This window comes from Bos grunniens, chromosome 18 (assembly GCF_055505025.1).
Source record: "Bos grunniens cultivar Pamir isolate PY7600 chromosome 18, Bosgru_T2T1.0, whole genome shotgun sequence".
Taxonomy (NCBI): Eukaryota; Metazoa; Chordata; class Mammalia; order Artiodactyla; family Bovidae; genus Bos; species Bos grunniens.
In genome coordinates, this window is record NC_141182.1 from 43,741,875 (window position 1) to 43,760,024 (window position 18,150).

The window sequence follows — 18,150 nt, forward strand, 5'->3', positions numbered from 1 at the left end:
CTTCCCTGACCCGGGATCAAACCTACACTCTTTGCATTGGAAGGCAAAGTCTTAACCACTGGACCACCAGGGAAGTCCCTTTACTGATTAGTTAAAGTTTACAGGCTATATTATTGTACATTCTTAAGATATATAAATGTAAAACTTTTTAAAAAGAGAATATAAATACAATAAGATTGATTAGACAGATACTTTATGTATTTATCTTTTCCAGCTTTATTGAGATATAATTGACATGTAACATCGTGTCAGATTAAGAGGTACAAGGTGTGGTTTGATAACACATATATATTGCAAATGCTTGCCACCATTTGTGCTGTGCTAAGTTGCTTCAATCGTGTCCCACTCTTTGCCAACCTGTGGGCTGTAGCCCACCAGGCTCCTCTGTCCATGGGATTCTCCAGGCAAGAATACTGGAGTGGGTTGCCATACCTTCCTCCAGGGGATCTTCCCGACCCAGGGATCAAACCCAGGTCTCCTTGCATTGCAGGCAGATTCTTTACCGCTGAGCCAGCGGGAAGCCCAGTTGTTGGTTGCTCAGTTGTGTCTGACTCTTTGCAAGTCCATGGACTGTAGTCTACCAGGTTCCTCCTCCGTCCATGGGAATCTCCAGGCAAGAATACTGGAGTGGGTCGCCATTTCCTTCTCCGGGAGATCTTCCCAACCCAGGGATCAAACCCCTGTCTTCTTGTTTTACAGGTGGATTCTTTACTGTTGGAACCACCAGGGAAGCCCTCTTACCACCACAGCCTGAGCTCCACCATGTCATATAATTAGCATTTCTATTTTTGTAACAAGAACATTTAAGATCTACTCTGTTAGCAAATTTCAAATATATTATGCTATGCTATGCTAAGTCACTTCAGTCGTGTCCGACTCTGCAACCCCATAGACGGCAGCCCACCAGGCTCCCCCGTCCCTGGGATTCTCCAGGCAAGAACACTGGAGTGGGCTGCCGTTTCCTTCTCCAGTGCATGAAAGTGAAAAGTGAAAGTGAAGTCGCTCAGTCGTCCGACTCTTAGTGACCCCATGGACTTCAGCCTAACAGGCTCCTCCGTCCATGGGATTATTATACCAGATTATTATCTGTAATCACCATGCTTTACATTAGAGCCCCAGAACTTGTTAATCTTATAATTGAAAGTTTGTATCCTTTGACCCAAATGTCTCTCCATTTCCCTCCTGCCCCCTCCCAGCCTCTGGTAACCACTACTCTACTCAGTTTTTATACATTTTTTTCTTTTCTTTTTTTTTTTTTAGATTCCACATATCATTGAGATCACACAGTACTTGTCTTTTTCTGTCTGACTTATTTAATTTAGCATAATGCCCTCAACGTTCATCCTTGTCACAAATGGTGGAATGTCCTTATTTCTCATGGCCTAATAATATCCCATAACATACACACACATATATATATATATATACTACATCCGCTTTATCCATTCATTCACTGTTGAGTGTTTAGCTTGTTTTCATACCTTGGTTTTGTGAGTGATGCTGCAATGAACATGGGGGTGCAGATATCTCTTTGAGATCCTGTTTTTATTTCCTCTGGATATACACCCAGAAGAGGGATTCCTGGATCATGTGATAGTTTCATTCTCAATTTTTTTTTGAGGCTTCTCCAATACTTTTTTCCATAGTGCCTATACCAATGTACATGGCAACCTACAGTTCACAGCAGTTCCCTTGTCTCCATGTTCTCACCAACACTTAACTTTTTCATAATAGCCATTCTAACAGTAAGGTGATATCTCATTGTGGTTTTGATTTACATTTCCTTAATAATTAGTGATGCTGAGCACATTTTCATGTACCTGTTGGTCATTTGTATGTCTTTTTTGGAAAATTGTTTATTCAGTTTCTCTTTTATTGCTATTGTTGTTATTGAATTCTGTGAGTTTTTTATGAGTTTTGAATATAAATATTTTCTCTTTATGGTTTCAGGTCTTATGTTTAAATCTTTAATTCATATGAGTTAATTTTTTTTTGAGTTGTATAGATAGGGGCCCAGTTTCATTCTTCTCTATGTGGTTTTCTAGTTCTCCCAGCATCGCTTTTTTGTGGGAGAGGGCGAGGGTGGGATGATTTGAGAGAATGGCATTGAAACATGTATATTATCATATGTGAAACGAATCACCAGTCCAGGTTCGATGCATGAGACAGGGTGCTCAGGGCTGGTGCACTGGGATGACCCAGAGGGATGGGATGGGGAGGGAGGTGGGAGGGGGGTTCAGGATGGGGAACACATGTACACCCATGGCTGATTCATGTCAATGTATGGCAAAACCACTACAATATTGTAAAGTAATTAGCCTCCAATTATAACAAATAAATTTATATTTTAAAAAATCATTTTCTTTTTAAAAATTTATTTAGTTTTTAATTAAAGGATAATTGCTTTACAGAATTTTGTTTTCTGTCAAACCTCAACATGAATCAGCCATAGGTATACATATATCCCTTCCTTCTTGAACCTCCCTCCCATCTCCCTCCCCATCCCACCCCTCTAGGTTGATGCAGAGCCCCTGTTTGAGTTTCCTGAGACAGACAGCAAATTCCCCTTGGCTATCTATTTTACACATGGTAATGTAAGTTTCCTTGTTACTCTCTCCAAACATCTCCCCCTCTCCTCCCCTCTCCCCATGTCCATAAGTCTGTTCTCTAGGTCTGTTTCTCCATTGCTGCCCTGCAAATAAATTCTTCGATACCATCTTTCTAGATTCTGTATATATGCATTAGTATATGATATTTATCTTTCTCTTTCTGACTTACATCGCTCTGTATAATAGGCTCTAGGTTCATTCACCTCATTAGAACTGATTCAAATGCGTTCCTTTTTATGGCTAGTAATATTCCATTGTGTATATGTATCACAACTTCTTTATGCATTCTTCTGTTGATGGACGTCTAGGTTGCTTCCAAGTTCTAGCTATTGTAAATAGTGCTGCAGTGAACAATGGGATACATGTGTCTTTTTCAATTTTGGTTTTCTCAGGGTATATGCCTAGGAGTGGGATTCCCAGCATTACTTTTGAAGAGACTAATCTTTGCTCATTGAGTAGTCTTGGCTTCCTCATCCAATTATTCACTGTGTAAGTGAGGGTTTATTTCTGGGCTCTATTTTTATGCTAGTACCAAATTGTTTTGGAGAAGGAAATGGCAACCCACTCCAATATTCTTGCCTGGAGAATTCCATGGACAGAGGAAGCTGACAGGCTACAGTCCATGGGGTTGCAAAGAGTCGGACACGACTGAGTGACTGACACACACCATATTGTTTTGGTTACTATGTTGTTGCTGTTCAGTCGCTCAGTCGTGTCTGACTTGTTGCAACCCCATGGACTGCAGCACGCCAGGCCTCCCTGTCCTTCACCAGCTCCCAGAGCCTGCTCAGATTCATGTCCATTGAGTCAGTGATGCCATCCAACCATCTCATCCTTTGTCAACCCCTTCTCCTCCTGCCCCCAATCTTCCTCAGCATCAGGGTCTTTTCTAATGAGTTGGCTCTTCGCATCAGGTGGCCAAAGGATTGGAGCTTCAGCATCCGTCCTTCAAATGAATATTCAGGATTGATTTCCTTTAGGATTAACTTGTCTCATACTTAAAACATGTGATTTTATGGTAGGATAACATTTTAACACCCTTTCTCTGACCAGCAATGATAATAGCCATCTTGTAGGCATAAGTTTAAGGATGATATCTTCTTCCATTTCTGTAAAGCCACTGTTTCTGTTAGTATTAAATGCTTCTGCACATTTTGAGAATGTTGAAAAATGACTAAAAAAAACTTTGCTTGGGAGAGGCCCAACAGTACAGGTAAGCAAATAAGATTCCTTTGTAGGATGTGCAGGCCCTTCAACTGGTAGGATATTTTCATTTATTTTGGTAAGTTAGTAGATGAAATGGAATTTCCCAAAATTCACATTTTGGGAATTTGTAGGAATATGTACATGTCTGAGGAATAAGTAGATAGATGAGCAGCGTCTAGTTTGTATTTGTGTAAGACGTCAACATGTTTCTGTTTTATATTTTCTACAGTTTCATTAAAATCTTTATAGAAATGAAGGTGATATGAAACCCTATCTTTTGAATCAAAGTGTCTAAGAGCTAGGGGGAGCTTTTTCGTTGTTGTCATTGTCATAGCTGGACAAATCACTCAATATATTGCAGACCAGAGGTCCCTAACCTTTTCGGCACCAGGGACTGCTTTCATGGAAGACAGTTTTCCATGGACTGGAGTGGGGGAGGGTTTCAGGATGATCCAAGCATATTACATTGATTGTGCACTTTATTTCTATTGTTATTACACTGTGATCTATAATGAAATAACTATACAACTCACCATAATGCCAACCAGATCATCAGACATTGGATTCTCATAAGGAGTGTGCAACCTACATCCCTCGCCTGTGCAGTTCACTGTAGGGTTTCTGTGCCTATGAGAATCTAAAGCCACCATTGATCTGACAGAAGATGGAGTTCAAGTGATGGGGAGCAACTGTAAATACAGATGAAGCTGCGCTGGCCGGCCCGCCACGCATCTCCTGCTACGCAGACCAGTTCCAACAGGCCATGGACCAGCACCATGGCCCCGGGTGTGGGGACCCCTGCTGTAGCGGGCATGGCTGTTGATAAAACCTGACAGCTCTGCGCTGTAAGGGCCAGCATGTACGTCACCAAACTTTCTCCTTTTGTTTTCCCACAGGATATTTACTTGCAAGTGCAGAGTCAGAAAATGTAATGTAACTCAGCGTGCTGCAGTAAATCACCACGGACTTCACCGCTTAACATACATTTAATATCTGAGAGTTCTGTAAGATAGAAGTATGACAGACTCTCACTGGGATAAAATCAACGTGTCAATAGGATTGTATTCCCTGCTGGAGGCACTAGGCAATAATCCACTTCTTTGCCCTTTCCAGCTTCTAGAAGACAGTCACATTCCCTGGTTTGTGGCCCCTTCTTCCATCCTCAAAGCCAGCAACATTGTATCTCTCTGTGCCTTTCTTCAGTTGTTACTTATTCCTCTGACTAGAATTTCCAGTTTTAGAAAACTTTGTGGTTATTTTGGGCCCATATGAATCAGTTCAGTTCAGTTCAGTCACTCAGTGGTGTCCGACTCTGTGACCCCATGAACCGCAGCACGCCAGGCCTCCCTGTCCATCACCAACTCCTGGAGTCCACTCAAACCCATGTCCGTCGAGTTGGTGATGCCATTCAACCATCTCATTCTCTGTTGTCCCCTTCTCTTCCTGCCCCGAGTCCCTCCCAGCATCAGAGTCTTAACCCAGAATAATCTACCTATTTTAAGAACATCTGCTTAGCACTCTTAATTCCCTCTGCAGCCTTAATTCCCCACTGTCATGAAATCTATTGTATTCTCAGGTTTGGGGGATTAAGATGTGGACTTCTTTGGGGGTGGGGGTAGGGTTGGGGGAGAACATTATTTTGCTGACCACATTCAATTTCATAATCAAAGGAATGATGGAGACAATGCATCTGAGGGGTATTCCCAAATTAGTTCAGTGACCAGTTTTTAAGGAGCATAGAGCTCTTCTTAAAAAATCGATTTTATTTTTTAGAGCAGTTTTAGGTTTATATAAATATTGAGCAAATCATACAGAGTTATATTATAGCCCTACCCTCCAGTTGCCAGTATTATTAATACCTTGCATTAAGTGTGGTATACTTATCACCATTAATGAACCAATATCGATACATAATTATGAATTAATGTCCATGGTTTAAGTTTCACACTTTATGTTGTGTCCAGTCCAGTTCAGTCGCTCAGTCGTGTCTGACTCTTTGCAACCCCATGAACCACAGCACACCAGGCCTCCCTGTCCATCACTGACTCCTGGAGTCCACCCAAACCCATGTCCATTGAGTTGGTGATGCCATCCAACCCTTTCATCCTCTGTTGTCCCCTTCTCCTCCTGCCCTCAATGTTTCCCAGCATCAGGGTCTTTTCAAACGAGTCAGCTCTTCGCATCAGGTGGCCAAAGTATTGGAGTTTCACCTTCAACATCAGTCCCTCCAATGAACACCCAGGACTGATCTCCTTTAGGATGGACTGGTTGGATATCCTTGCAGTCCAAGGGACTCTCAAGAGTCTTCTCCAACAACACAGTTCAAAAGCATCAATTCTTTGGTGCTCAGCTTTCTTTATAGTCCACTTCTCACATTCATACATGAACACTGGAAAAACCATAGCCTTGACTAGATGGACCTTAGTTGACAAAGTAATGTCTCAGCTTTTTAATATGCTGTCTAGGTTGGTCATAACTTTTCTTCCAAGGAGTAAGCGTCTTTTAATTTCATGGCTGCAATCACCATCTGCAGTGATTTTGGAGCCCAGAAAAATAAAGTCAGCCACTGTTTCCACTGTTTCCCCATCTATTTCCCATGAAGTGATGGGACCAGATGCCATGATCTTAGTTTTCTGAATGTTGAGCTTTAAGCCAACTTTTTTACTCTCCTCTTTCACTTTCATCAAGAAGCTCTTTAGTTCTTCTTCACTTTCTGCCATAAGGGTGGTGTCATCTGCATATCTGAGGTTATTGATATTTCTCCCAGCAATCTTGATTCCAGCTGTGCTTCTTCCAGTCCAGCATTTCTCATGATGTACTCTGCATATAAGTTAAATAAGCAGGGTGACAATATACAGCCTTGACGTATTCCTTTTCCTATTTGGAACCAGTCTGTTGTTCCATGTCCAGTTCTAACTGTTGCTTCCTGACCTGCATACAGGCTTCTCAAGAGGCCGGTCAGGTGGTCTGGTATTCCCATCTCTTTCAGAATTTTCCACAGTTTCTTGTGATCCACACAGTCAAAGGCTTTGGCATAGTCAATAAAGCAGAAATAGATGTTTTTCTGGAACTCTCTTGCTTTTTTGATGATCCAGTGGATGTTGTGTGGTGTGGGTTTTGCCAAAATCATGTCATGTTATCACCATCACAGTATCATACAGAACAATGTCACTGTCCTCAAAACTCAAAACTTCTTGTGTTGTACCTGTTCACCCCTCCCCTTCTTGCCCAGAACCCCTGGCAATCATGGGCCTGTTTGCTGCTGCTGCTAAGTCACTTCAGTCGTGTCCAACTCTGCAACCCCATAGACGGCAGCCCACCAGGCTCCCCCATCCCTGGGATTCTCCAGGCAAGAACACTGGAGTGGGTTGCCATTTCCTTCTCCAATGCATGAAAGTGAAAAGTGAAAGGGAAGTCGCTCAGTCGTGTCCGACCCTCAGCGACCCCGTGGACTACAGCCCACCAGGCTCCTCCGTGCATGGGATTTTCCAGGCAAGAGGACTGGAGTGGGGTGCCATTGCCTTCTCCAATGGGCCTGTTTGCTGGCTCCATATTTTTGCCTTTTGCATAATGTTATGTCGTTGGAATCATATAGTATGTAGCCTTTTCAGAGGTGGTTCTTTCATTTAAAAATACGTATTTAAGGGTCCTCCTTTTGGTGACTTGACAGCCCTCGTCTGTTTTTTCTTACTGAATAATATTCCGTCACATAAATGAATTACAGTCTCTCTACGCTCTTATTCAGGGACATCTTGTTTGTTTCCACTCCTGGGGATGTGGGACTTCCAGTGCTAAGGCTAGGATAGTGCTAGACAAACTGGGATAGTTGGTCACCCTAACTCTGTCACTCTGCAGGTGGAAGTTCTCTGCATGAAACCTGGATGCCATGCACCTCCCTGGGTCATCCAAGCCTAATGAGCCCATTTTGTGACTGCTGGTTTCTTGCTTAACTTGTTTTAGGATAGGACTGTGAGGCTATGGAATATTGAAGAAATTGACCAAATTCCCTTGGTAATGGAGCACAAAAAGACCCAGGGCTTAAAGGTGAAACAGGTTGGTATTGGGTAAAACAAAGCCAAATGAAGGCTTTCATTAGTTCTCTCTACAAATTTATTTATTTTTTAAACAAATATTTCTTGGACAACTGGGGATAAAACTATGAACAAACAGACTGAAATTTTTGCCCCGAGGGAGCTTACATTTCTAAAAGGGAAGATAAACAATGAATAAAGAAATAAGAAATGTATGTAGTAAGTCACATGGTCATAGGTACTTTGGAGGAAAATAACAGGAAGGGAAATGGGAAGGCTGGTGGTATGGCTTTCTAAATGGGGGTCAGGAGAGGTCTCATTGAGAACGTGACATTTGTTCAAAGATTTGAAGGTGGGGAGGGAGTTAGCTGTGATCTGTGAAGCTGTTTATGGGAACAGCCCATGTGGAGACCCTGCGGCAGGACTGAGCCTGGTGCTGAAGAGTGGAATGAGTGGGAGGGGATGAGGCCCAAGGCCATCCTGGAGGAATGGCTGGCACATAGCTGGACTCTGTGTGGGCCTCCTAAGCTCCTTCAGCAGAACCCTGGCCAGGTCCCCAGTGCCCCGTTTCCCATGGATGGAACTAAAATCCCAGTTCTCTAGTGGATGATCATGGTGGGCACAGCTGTTTCACCAGGTGTAGCCAGGACTAGCCCCGGGCAGTGGAGGCCAGTGCCTGCTGGGGCCCTGCAGTGCAGGCACCTGGCTACCCCTTCCCGAAGCTGAGGAGTCCCCGTGGGCCCTTGTGAATCCTGGAATCCCCCAGGTTCTTCTCTGTTCAGAAGGTTGCCCAGCTGATAGCTACCACTTCTAGGGATGGCTAATTGGCTGAGTGCTGAAGGATGAACACTTTTGAACTGTGCTTTTGGAGAAGTCTCTTGAGAGTCCCTTGGATTGCAAGGAGATCAAACCAGTCCATCCTAAAGGAAATCAGTCCTGAAAATTCATTGGAAGGACTGATGCTGAAGCTGAAGCTCCAGTCCTTTGGCCACCTGATATGAAGAGCCTACTCATTGGAAAAGACTCTAATGCTGAGAAAGATTGAAGTCAGGAGGAGAAGGGGTTGACAGAGGATGAGATGGTTGGATGGCATCACTGACTCGATGGACATGAGTCTGAGCAAACTTGGAGAGATAGTGAAGGACAGGGAGGCTTGGCATGCTGCAGTCCATGGGGTTGCAAAGAGTTGGACATGACTGAGTGATGGAACAACAACAATAGCAATTGGGGAATGGCATTGGGGGCAGGGAGGTGATGGGTGGGTCCCCCATGGAACCGCATCTTTGTGGCCAGCTGATCCTCATGGTCTTTGCAGCCATGTTGGCCCTTAGTCCCTGGAAGCTGACTGGCCACAGAGCAGTGCTTGTGTCTCTACCTGCCACCAGGGCGGGATCCAGGGACTGCCTCCTCTGAGCTCTGCTGTCCTGGGCTTGGGTCGTGGGTAATTATGCTATAGAATAAGGTAGGTAAAGGATCAAATACATTTCTTTCTTGTAAAAGGAAGGAAAGAAAGAAACTACTTGAAGCTGTAGCAAAGATGAGCTTGCTGCATTTGACTTGCTCTGAATCAATGTGAGAAATCCTGGAGGCCAGGTTTCCCAGAGGACCTACCCTGGGTGGGGTTTGCCCCACCTCCCCTGCAGGCTTTGGGGCCCTAGAGAGGGCAAGGGTGGCAAAGCATAGGGGCTTGGAGAGCCAGGGTGGAGGCTTGCCACCTGCAGGCTGGTCTCGGGGTACCTTGCTGTGGTGGGACCCTCTGAGAGACCTCTGTTCATGGCCCAAGAGCCCATCCCATGGTGCTGCTCACTTGTTGGTGGGAAAATGTGACAAGCAAGCTGTGTCACTCTACCCACTGTCCTCTGGGTGTTTCGGCCAGAAACAGGCTGAGACAGAGGAGGATGTTCAGCATCTTTATCATGTTCCTGCTTTGTTCAGAAGTCTTGCCTACTTGATGCTCTTTTAAAAGCTAGGTGTCCCGAGGATGTCAGGTAGTTAGGATACCCCTTGGCTCTACAGTTTCGCTCTGCAGAGAGCAGAGGGTGATAGTTAGACATCCACCCCCAGTCCTTGCCATTGTCAAGTGGCTTTCCACTTCCCCCTCCCCCTCACCCACTGCTGGGACCCCACAGCAGGGGACACGAGTTGGCAGGACCTGTGTAGCTTTTGTGAGGGAAGAGAGGGGAAAGCCTGAGCTCATTCTCTCTCAGCAGTCTGCAGTTTCCATCCTTGTAGGCTTAGAGACCCCAGAGAGGAGAGGCAGCTCTTGCCTCAGCCCGGCCCCAGGTGGTTGGATCGGGGGGGAAGAATTCTAAACTGTATGCCTCAATCTCCTCTGATCAGCACCTCCTTTCTACTCTTTTAAAATATTTCGTGTCAGTGTGAAGAATGTGACAGTCCTTTCTCCATCTACGAAAGCGACATCTTTTCTGAAACAGTCACCAAATGTGTGCTCTGCCGGATGAATGAGACAGACTTGTCAACAGAGGCCTCACACTCATCAGAAGGAGAGGCCTCACTGTCAAGGGAGAGCAGCCCAGATGAGGATGGCTGATGGCCACAAGACCCTTTGGGTGACTTGAGCCCAGGTCACCTGTCACGTAGGCTTGGGGGCTCTGCAGAGACCTCTCTCTGGGGCCCCTCCCCAGTGGGTGGGCCCATCAGAATAAGGCAGGGGCCAGGCCAGGCTCTGGCTGGACTCCCACCACTGCTTGGCCTCCTCAGCTCCACAGCACCTCAGGGATCCCTTTGTCTGTAGTTTTCATGCAGAATAAATCTAGATGCTTTTGGAAAACAGTGCGTGTGTGAATTCTAGAAACATTTTGGCTATTTCTATGTCCTGGTGTTCATCCTGTCTCATTTTGGGAACATATTCTGGTCTCTGGGTTTGCCCTGTAAAGCAGTCATTGGGTGCTGGCACCAGCAACCCCTGAGGAAGAGTCTGTGGAATGAAGAGGAAGCTGTGTAGCCCCCCTCTGTGGAAGGGACTGTACTGTGGCCCTATGGGTGCCTCCCTGGCTGATGCACCCAGATGGTCACCTGCCTAGAGCTGAGGAAGATCTCGTTAGGCAGGTAGGTGAGGGCATTTCCATCACAGAATGCTGCTTGTTTTCCACCCCAGTGTCCTCAATTTCCAGAATGCCCAAGCATGTGTACAGCCTCCTTCCTGCTTCCACAGCATCGAATACAATGTAAATCAATTACTGCACAAAGAGTGAAGGTTTCAGGTAAACAAGAAGGGCTCCCTTTTCCATTTGGTATGGCTTACAGGAGTCCCATCAGGTTTCCCTGGTGGCTCAGATGGTAAAGCATCCTCCTGCAGGAGACCTGGGTTCGATCCCTGGGTTGGGAAGATCCCCTGGGGGAGGGCATGGCAACCGTCTCCAGAGTTCTGGCCTGGAGAATCCCATGGACAGAGGAGCCTGGCAGGCGACATATCGACTACCCCCATGGGGTCGCAGAGTCCCATACAACTGAGCGACTCAGCACAGCACAGGATTTCCATCAAATATCATTAGTATGCCCCTTGGTCCCTCTTAAAAACTTAGGCGCAGGACTGATTTACTTAATGTTAATTGACTGGCATCCTAGAATTCTGTCCAAGAGCACCCTAACCCGGTAGTCATTGCCTAAGCAGGCCCTGTGCTTGGTGCTGCCCTCCTTCGTCACAACAGGGGTGACTGCCCAGCTTCAGCAGACTGTTCAGTATTTATCCATTAATTTACAATGATGATGGATGGTACACGGCAAAACTCCACTGAATGGCCTCCCAGTATTGGAAGAGAAGTCGTATCCCTTCTCCCTCACACGAAGACACGCAGAGATTTTTCCTCACTGCGGAGGAGGATGGACAGCCTGCATGTATCAACACTGTCCCCAGGGATGGACACTTAGGTTGCTTCTCCTTTTTGACTTTTACAAACAGTGCTGGAACGAACCTTCTTGTGTACATAGGTCTGCAGAGACTGACATTCCTCCTGTGGATGAAACGCTCCCACTGGAGAAATCTCTAGGTCAATGAATTAGCAGGTTTCGGGTTTGTTGCTGCTCAAAAGGCCTCTGAAAAGTCTTGCGACGAAGGGGCTGATGTGTCTGAGTGAGGAGCCCCAGAAGGCGTAAAGAAGAAGCCTTGGTCGGTAGGGCTCTGCTTTTCTCTGGGAGCAGAATCCTCCCACGTATGGTGTTGATGCTCCAAGGGCGGCAGCCTAGGCCCCTTGAAGCTCTGGATCCTTCAGTGCTTATTCAGGGTCCCCTCGGTGCCCCGGATTCTTTCTGTGCTCAGGACCCGCGGAAGAGGCCCAGTGGAACCTAGAGGTCTGGTGTTGACCGACGGGCGAATGAGCCCCCAGAACCGGCGGCGCCCGAGATCACGGTGGCTAGTGTGCGGCCGAGGAGGGCAATCGGCTTCCCAGGCTGAGGGCGCCAGTGCTATGGGTCCGACGCGTGGTCACCGTGGGACCACCGCCGGGTGTGAGCCGAGACCCAGCGCGGGGGCAGCCGGCGGCCAGGCAGCGCTCGCGGGGCCGGGATCTCTGGCGCGGGAGGGGCTCGGCCTTGCCGGACAGCGTGGGGCTTCCCTGCACCAGTTATGGAGGGCCGGAGACCGGACCTTGCGCGAGCATCCCCTAAAGACGGGCCATCCTGGCTCCACGTCGGAGAGCAGATACCACAACACTGAGATCACCGGCCCCTCAGCTCACTGTCCGAGCTTCCGGTTTCAGAGTGCCCCTGGTCTAAGTTGCCTGTGACAGAGACCTTACACCGCGCATGCGTCACCCACCAACACAGTTTGTGCGCATGCGCGCAGCCTATCTAGGCAACAGATGGGGAACAGATTTGCAAAGCTGAAACGCGGGTGGCGCCGTGGCTTAGTTGGTTAAAGCGCCTGTCTAGTAAACAGGAGATCCTGGGTTCGAATCCCAGCGGTGCCTCAACCGAGCGTCCCGGCTCTCTTTTTGCCCAACTAACCCAATTTTGCTGCGCCTCTACCCTGTTCCTCCTCGCTTTGGGGGTATGACATGAGGCTTTGTTGCAGTTCAGTCTCTGTCGTGTCTGACCCTTTGCGACCCGGTGGGTGGCTGCACGCCAGGCTTCCCTGGACTTCATTATCTCCGGGAGTTTGCTCAAACTCAGGTCCGTGGAGTCGGTGATGCCATGCACCCTAACCCTAACGCTAACCCTCTCATCCCGTCTCCCTCTTCTACTGCCTTCAATCTTTCCTAGCATCAGGGGAAAGAGAGCTTAATAAGCCATTTTAGTCAGCCCCTGCCCGTGGCGCGGTGGGGCGCTGGCCCTGCTCGGAGTCCCTAGAGTTTCTTGAGTGGCGTGGGATCACTGACTGGGGCTTCGGTGCCGATGGGACGTTAGCTGGAGGCGGCGCAGGACTTCCATTTAGCCATGGGAACACTCTGGGGTTGGAGACCTGCACAGGTTCCGCGGCGGCTGCGTGGCGAGGCCCAGCCCTCGCGCTCCTCCATCGATTTCTCGGTGCTGGGCGCCCCTCACACAGCTCTCCCGACTTACTCCTCTCTCTCTAGCCACACAATCCGGATCATCTTTCCCCAAACTGAAAGACGGGTTCGATGAGGTCAAGGGAGGCCCAAAGTCGCCGGGGAGAAAGGAGGATTGAACCCTGCCAGAGCGACTCTCGGGGTGATGAAAGTATGAAATTTCCAGGGAGGGAGCCTCAAATGGGACTCCCTGTGCCAAGTTTAGAGCCAGCTTCTCCGAGGTGCCTTCTGTGAGGCTGAATCCTAAGGCCCGGAGCTGCACAAGTAGATGATTGTGGGTTCTGACCCCGAGCAATTGCATCGGAGTCTCTGGAGGGGTCAATGAGGCCTTGGAAAGAAAAGAACAAGTTATCCAGGAATTCTCACGTCAACCTCAACAATTTTCCTGTTACATGCTTCAGGACAGTCCCGAAGAGTCGCAGAAATCGCAGTTTATGGCATCAGCGTCTGTACGCAGATCACCTGCTCCAGAAGCTGCACCTTTCTCGCCTTCTCCCATGGTTCTGAGTTGTGTGTGTGTGTGTGTCTGTGTGTGTTTCCCTCTTTGTTGCGGGTCAGTTCTTGCCCTTTGCCGCTTGTTTGGTTTTGTTTGGTGTTGCAAAGGAAAACTTGTAGGAATACTTTGAGGCTTTGCATTTCTGATAGGAGAATCCTCCTAACCCAATTGGAGAAGAAGACTTTATTGGTTATAGGGCTTGAGTCATTTTTTTTCTGGCACGTCTTTACTGCTAGCCTGAGGTATTCGGAGTCAGTTTTGACCATTTGCCTGTTAGATAGATAAGGGGAGTCCTTGGTTGGGAGTGTGAATCTGGGTCTTAGGGAAGGTCAGATGGAGAAAAGCATCTGTGAGCCATTATCCCTTTGTGTTGGCTTACCTGGTGGCTCAGATGGTAAAGAATGTACCCCCAATGCAGGAGTCCTGGGTTTGATCCTTGGGTTGGGAAGATCCCCTGGAGAAGGGCATGGCAACCCAATCCAGTATTCTTTTTTTTTTACATTTTTAACTTTTTTTAAATTGAAGGATAATTGCTTTACAGAATTTTGTTGTTTTCTGTCTAACCTCAACATGAATCAGCCATAGGTATACATATATCCCCTCCCTTTTGAACCTCCCTCCCATCTCACCCCTCTAGGTTGATACAGAGCCCCTGTTTGAGTTTCCTGAGACATACAGCAAATTCCCATTGACTATCTATTTTACATATGGTAATGTAAGTTTCCATGTTACTCTCTCCATACATCTCACCCTGCCTCCCCCCTCCCCATGTCCATAAGTCTATTCTCTATGTCTGTTTCTCCATTGCTGCTCTGTAAATAAATTCTTCAGTACCATTTTTCTAGATTCCATATATATGCATTAGCATATGATATTTATCTTTCTCTTTTTGACTTACTTCATTCTGTATAATAGGCTCTAGGTTCATCCACCTCATTAGAACTGACTCAAATGCATTCCTTTTTATGCCTGAGTAAAGAAAGGCAATGCCAAAGAATGCTCAAACTACCACACAATTGCACTCATCTCACACACTAGTAAAGTAATGCTCAAAATTCTCCAAGCCAGGCTTCAGCAATACGTGAACTGTGAACTTCCAGATGTTCAAGCTGATTTTAGAAAAGGCAGAGGAACCAGAGATCAAATTGCCAACATCCTCTGGATCATCAAAAAAGCAAGAGAGTTCCAGAAAAACATCTATTTCTGCTTTATTGACTATGCCACAGCCTTTGACTGTGTGGATCACAAGAAACTGTGGAAAATTCTGAAAGAGATGGGAATACCAGACCACCTGACCTGCCTCTTGAGAAGCCTGTATGCAGGTCAGAAAGCAACAGTTAGAACTGGACATGGAACAACAGACTGGTTCCAAATAGGAAAAGGAATACGTCAAGGCTGTATATTGTTACCCTGCTTATTTAACTTATATGCAGAGTACATCATGAGAAACGCTAGGCTGGAAGAAGCACAGCTGGAATCAAGATTGCTGGGAGAAATATCAATAACCTCAGATATGCAGATGACACCACTCTTATGGCAGAAAGTGAAGAGGAACTAAAAAGCCTCTTGATGAAAGTCAAAGAGAAGAGTGAAAAAGTTGGCTTAAAGCTCAACATTCAGAAAACTAAGATCATGGCATCTGGTCCCATCACTTCATGGGAAATAGATGGGGAAACAGTGGAAACAGTGTCAGACTTTATTTTTCTGGGCTCCAAAATCACTGCAGATGGTGATTGCAGCCATGAAACTAAAAGACATTTACTCCTTGGAAGGAAAGTTATGACCAACCTAGATAGCATATTCAAAAGCAGAGATATTACTTTGCCAACAAAGGTTCCTCTAGTCAAGGCTGTGGTTTTTCCAGTGGTCATGTATGGATGTGAGAGTTGGACTGTGAAGAAAGCTGAGCGCCAAAGAATTGATGCTTTTGAACTGTGTTGTTGGAGAAGGCTCTTGAGCGTCCCTTGGACTGCAAGGAGATCCAACCAGTCCATTCTGAAGGAGATCAGCCCTGGGATTTCTTTGGAAGGAATGATGCTAAAACTGAAACTCCAGTACTTTGGCCACCTCCTGCGAAGAGTTGACTCATTGGAAAAGACTCTGATGCTGGGAGGGATTGGGGGCAAGAGGAGAAGGGGACGACAGAGGATGAGATGGCTGGATGGCATCACCGACTCGATGGACATGAGTTTGAGTGAGCTCTGGGAGTTGGTGATGGACAGGGAGGCCTGTCATGCTGCAACTCATGGGGTTGCAAAGAGTCAGACACAACTGAGCGACTGAACTGAACTGAACTGAACTGAATATTCCATTGTGTATACTTACCACAACTTCTTCATCCATTCATCTGTTGATGGATATCTAGGTTGCTTCCATGTTGTAGCTATTGTAAATAGTGCTGCAGTGAACAATGGGATACATGTGTCTTTTTCAGTTTTGGTTTCCTCAGGGTATATGCCTAGGAGTGGGATTGCTGGGTCATATGGTGGTTTAATTCCTAGTTTTTTAAGGAATCTCCATACTGTCTTACATAGTGGCTGTATCAATTACATTCCCACCTACAGTGCAAGAGTGTTTCCTTTTCTCCACACCCTCTCCAGCATTTATTTTTGATGATGGCCATTCTGACTGGTGTGAGGTGATACCTCATTGTAGTTTTTACTTGCATTTCTCTAATAATGAGTGATGTTGAGCATCTTTTCATGTGCTTGTCAGCCATCTGTATATCTTCTTTGGTGAAATGTCTATTTAAGTCTTTTTCCTTCTTTTTTGATTCAGTACCATTTTTTTCCTACTTTTTGTTTGTTTTTCTGGTATTGAGTTATATGAGCTGCTTGTATATTTTGGAAAGTAATCCTTTGTCAGTTGTTTCATTTGCTATTATTTTCTCCCATTCTGAGGGTTGTCTTTTTACCTGGCTTATAGTTTCCTTTGCTGTGCAAAAGCTTTTAAGTTTAATCAGGTCCCACTTGTTTACTTTTGTTTGTATTTCTATTACTCTAGGAGGTGGGTCATAGAGGATCGTGCTTTGATTTATGTCATCGAGTGTTCTGCCTATGTTTTCCTGTAAGAGTTTTATAGTTTCTGGTCTTACATTTATGACTTTAATCCATTTTGAGTATATTTTTGCCTATGGTGTAAGGAAGTGTTCTAATTTAATTCTTTTACATGTAGCAGTCCAGTTTTTTCCAGCACCATTTTCCAGCACCATTGAAGAGGCTGTCTTTGCCCCATTGAATATTCTTGCCTCCTTTGTCACAAATAAGGTACCGTAAGTGCATGGGTTTATTTCTGGGCTTTCTATCTTGTTCCATCGGTCTATATTTGTTTTTGTGCCAATACCCACTCCAGTATTCTTGACTGGAGAATTCCATGGATGGAGGAGCCTGGCGGGCTACACAGCCCATGGGGTCACAAAGAGTCAGACACGCCTGAGTGACTAAGCACACACAGCCTTGCCTGCAGCAGGTAACTTTGAAGACATCCTCACTCCTGGACAGTGAGCAAAGCCAGAAAAGAGATTTAAGCCCAGGGTTGAGCCCAACCCTCCTTCTTTTCTTTTAAAAATGTTGTGCTATTTCTGCATGGGGCCTTTCTACTTGCTGTGCCCTGCACTTGGAATGCTATTTCCTGGGCCTTTTGCAGAAATGGCTCTTTCTCCTCTCTTGGCAGTCAATAAGTGTATCACCTCTTTGGAAGGCCTCCTCTCACCATGCTCTGTACAGGTTCCTCTGGGTCAGCATCCCATACCTCATCTTGCCTGTTTCCTTGTAGCCTTTTCACAGTCTGAAATCATTTTGTCTCTTGTCCACCTTCTCAAAGAGCATTAGGCCCGGGCAGGTGGGCAGCCTTATATGTCTGTCTACCTAATGGTGCTTGGACTGTAATAGGCATTTGTGGACACGTGACTTTTTTTTTAAATATATGTATTTGGCTGTGCCAGGTGTTAGTTTCAGCATGCTGGATCTTTGATCTTCATTGTGGCAGATCAGATCAGATCAGATCAGTTCAGTCACTCAGTCGTGTCCGACTCTTTGCGACCCCATGAATTGCAGCATGCCAGGCCTCCCTGTCCATCACCAACTCCCAGAGTTCACTCAGACTCACATCCATCGAGTCAGTGATGCCATCCAGCCATCTCATTCTCTGTCATCCCCTTCTGCTCTTGCCCCCAATCCCTCCCAGCATCAGAGTCTTTTCCAATAAGTCAACTCTTCACATGAGGAGGCCATAGTACTGGAGTTTCAGTTTTAGGATCATTCCTTCCAAAGAAATCCCAGGGCTGATCTCCTTCAGAATGG

General features: G+C 46.2%; 1 protein-coding gene and 1 non-coding gene across 2 annotated transcripts in view; both read left to right on the forward strand.

Moving 5' to 3' along the window:
- Nucleotides 1–10,491, forward strand: part of WDR88 (WD repeat domain 88) — a 48,180-nt gene extending 37,689 nt beyond the window's left edge. Inside the window, exons 10-11 of the mRNA XM_086351765.1 lie at nucleotides 7,776–7,868; nucleotides 10,224–10,491. Coding sequence (XP_086207891.1) covers nucleotides 7,776–7,868; nucleotides 10,224–10,397 — 267 coding nt within the window. The 3' untranslated portion in view covers nucleotides 10,398–10,491. The remainder of the gene's footprint in view (nucleotides 1–7,775; nucleotides 7,869–10,223) is intronic.
- A 2,209-nt stretch (nucleotides 10,492–12,700) lies between these two features.
- TRNAT-AGU (transfer RNA threonine (anticodon AGU)) lies at nucleotides 12,701–12,774 on the forward strand. Its single transcript has one exon. It is a non-coding gene; the product is annotated as a tRNA-Thr (tRNA).
- Nucleotides 12,775–18,150: the final 5,376 nt, after the last annotated feature.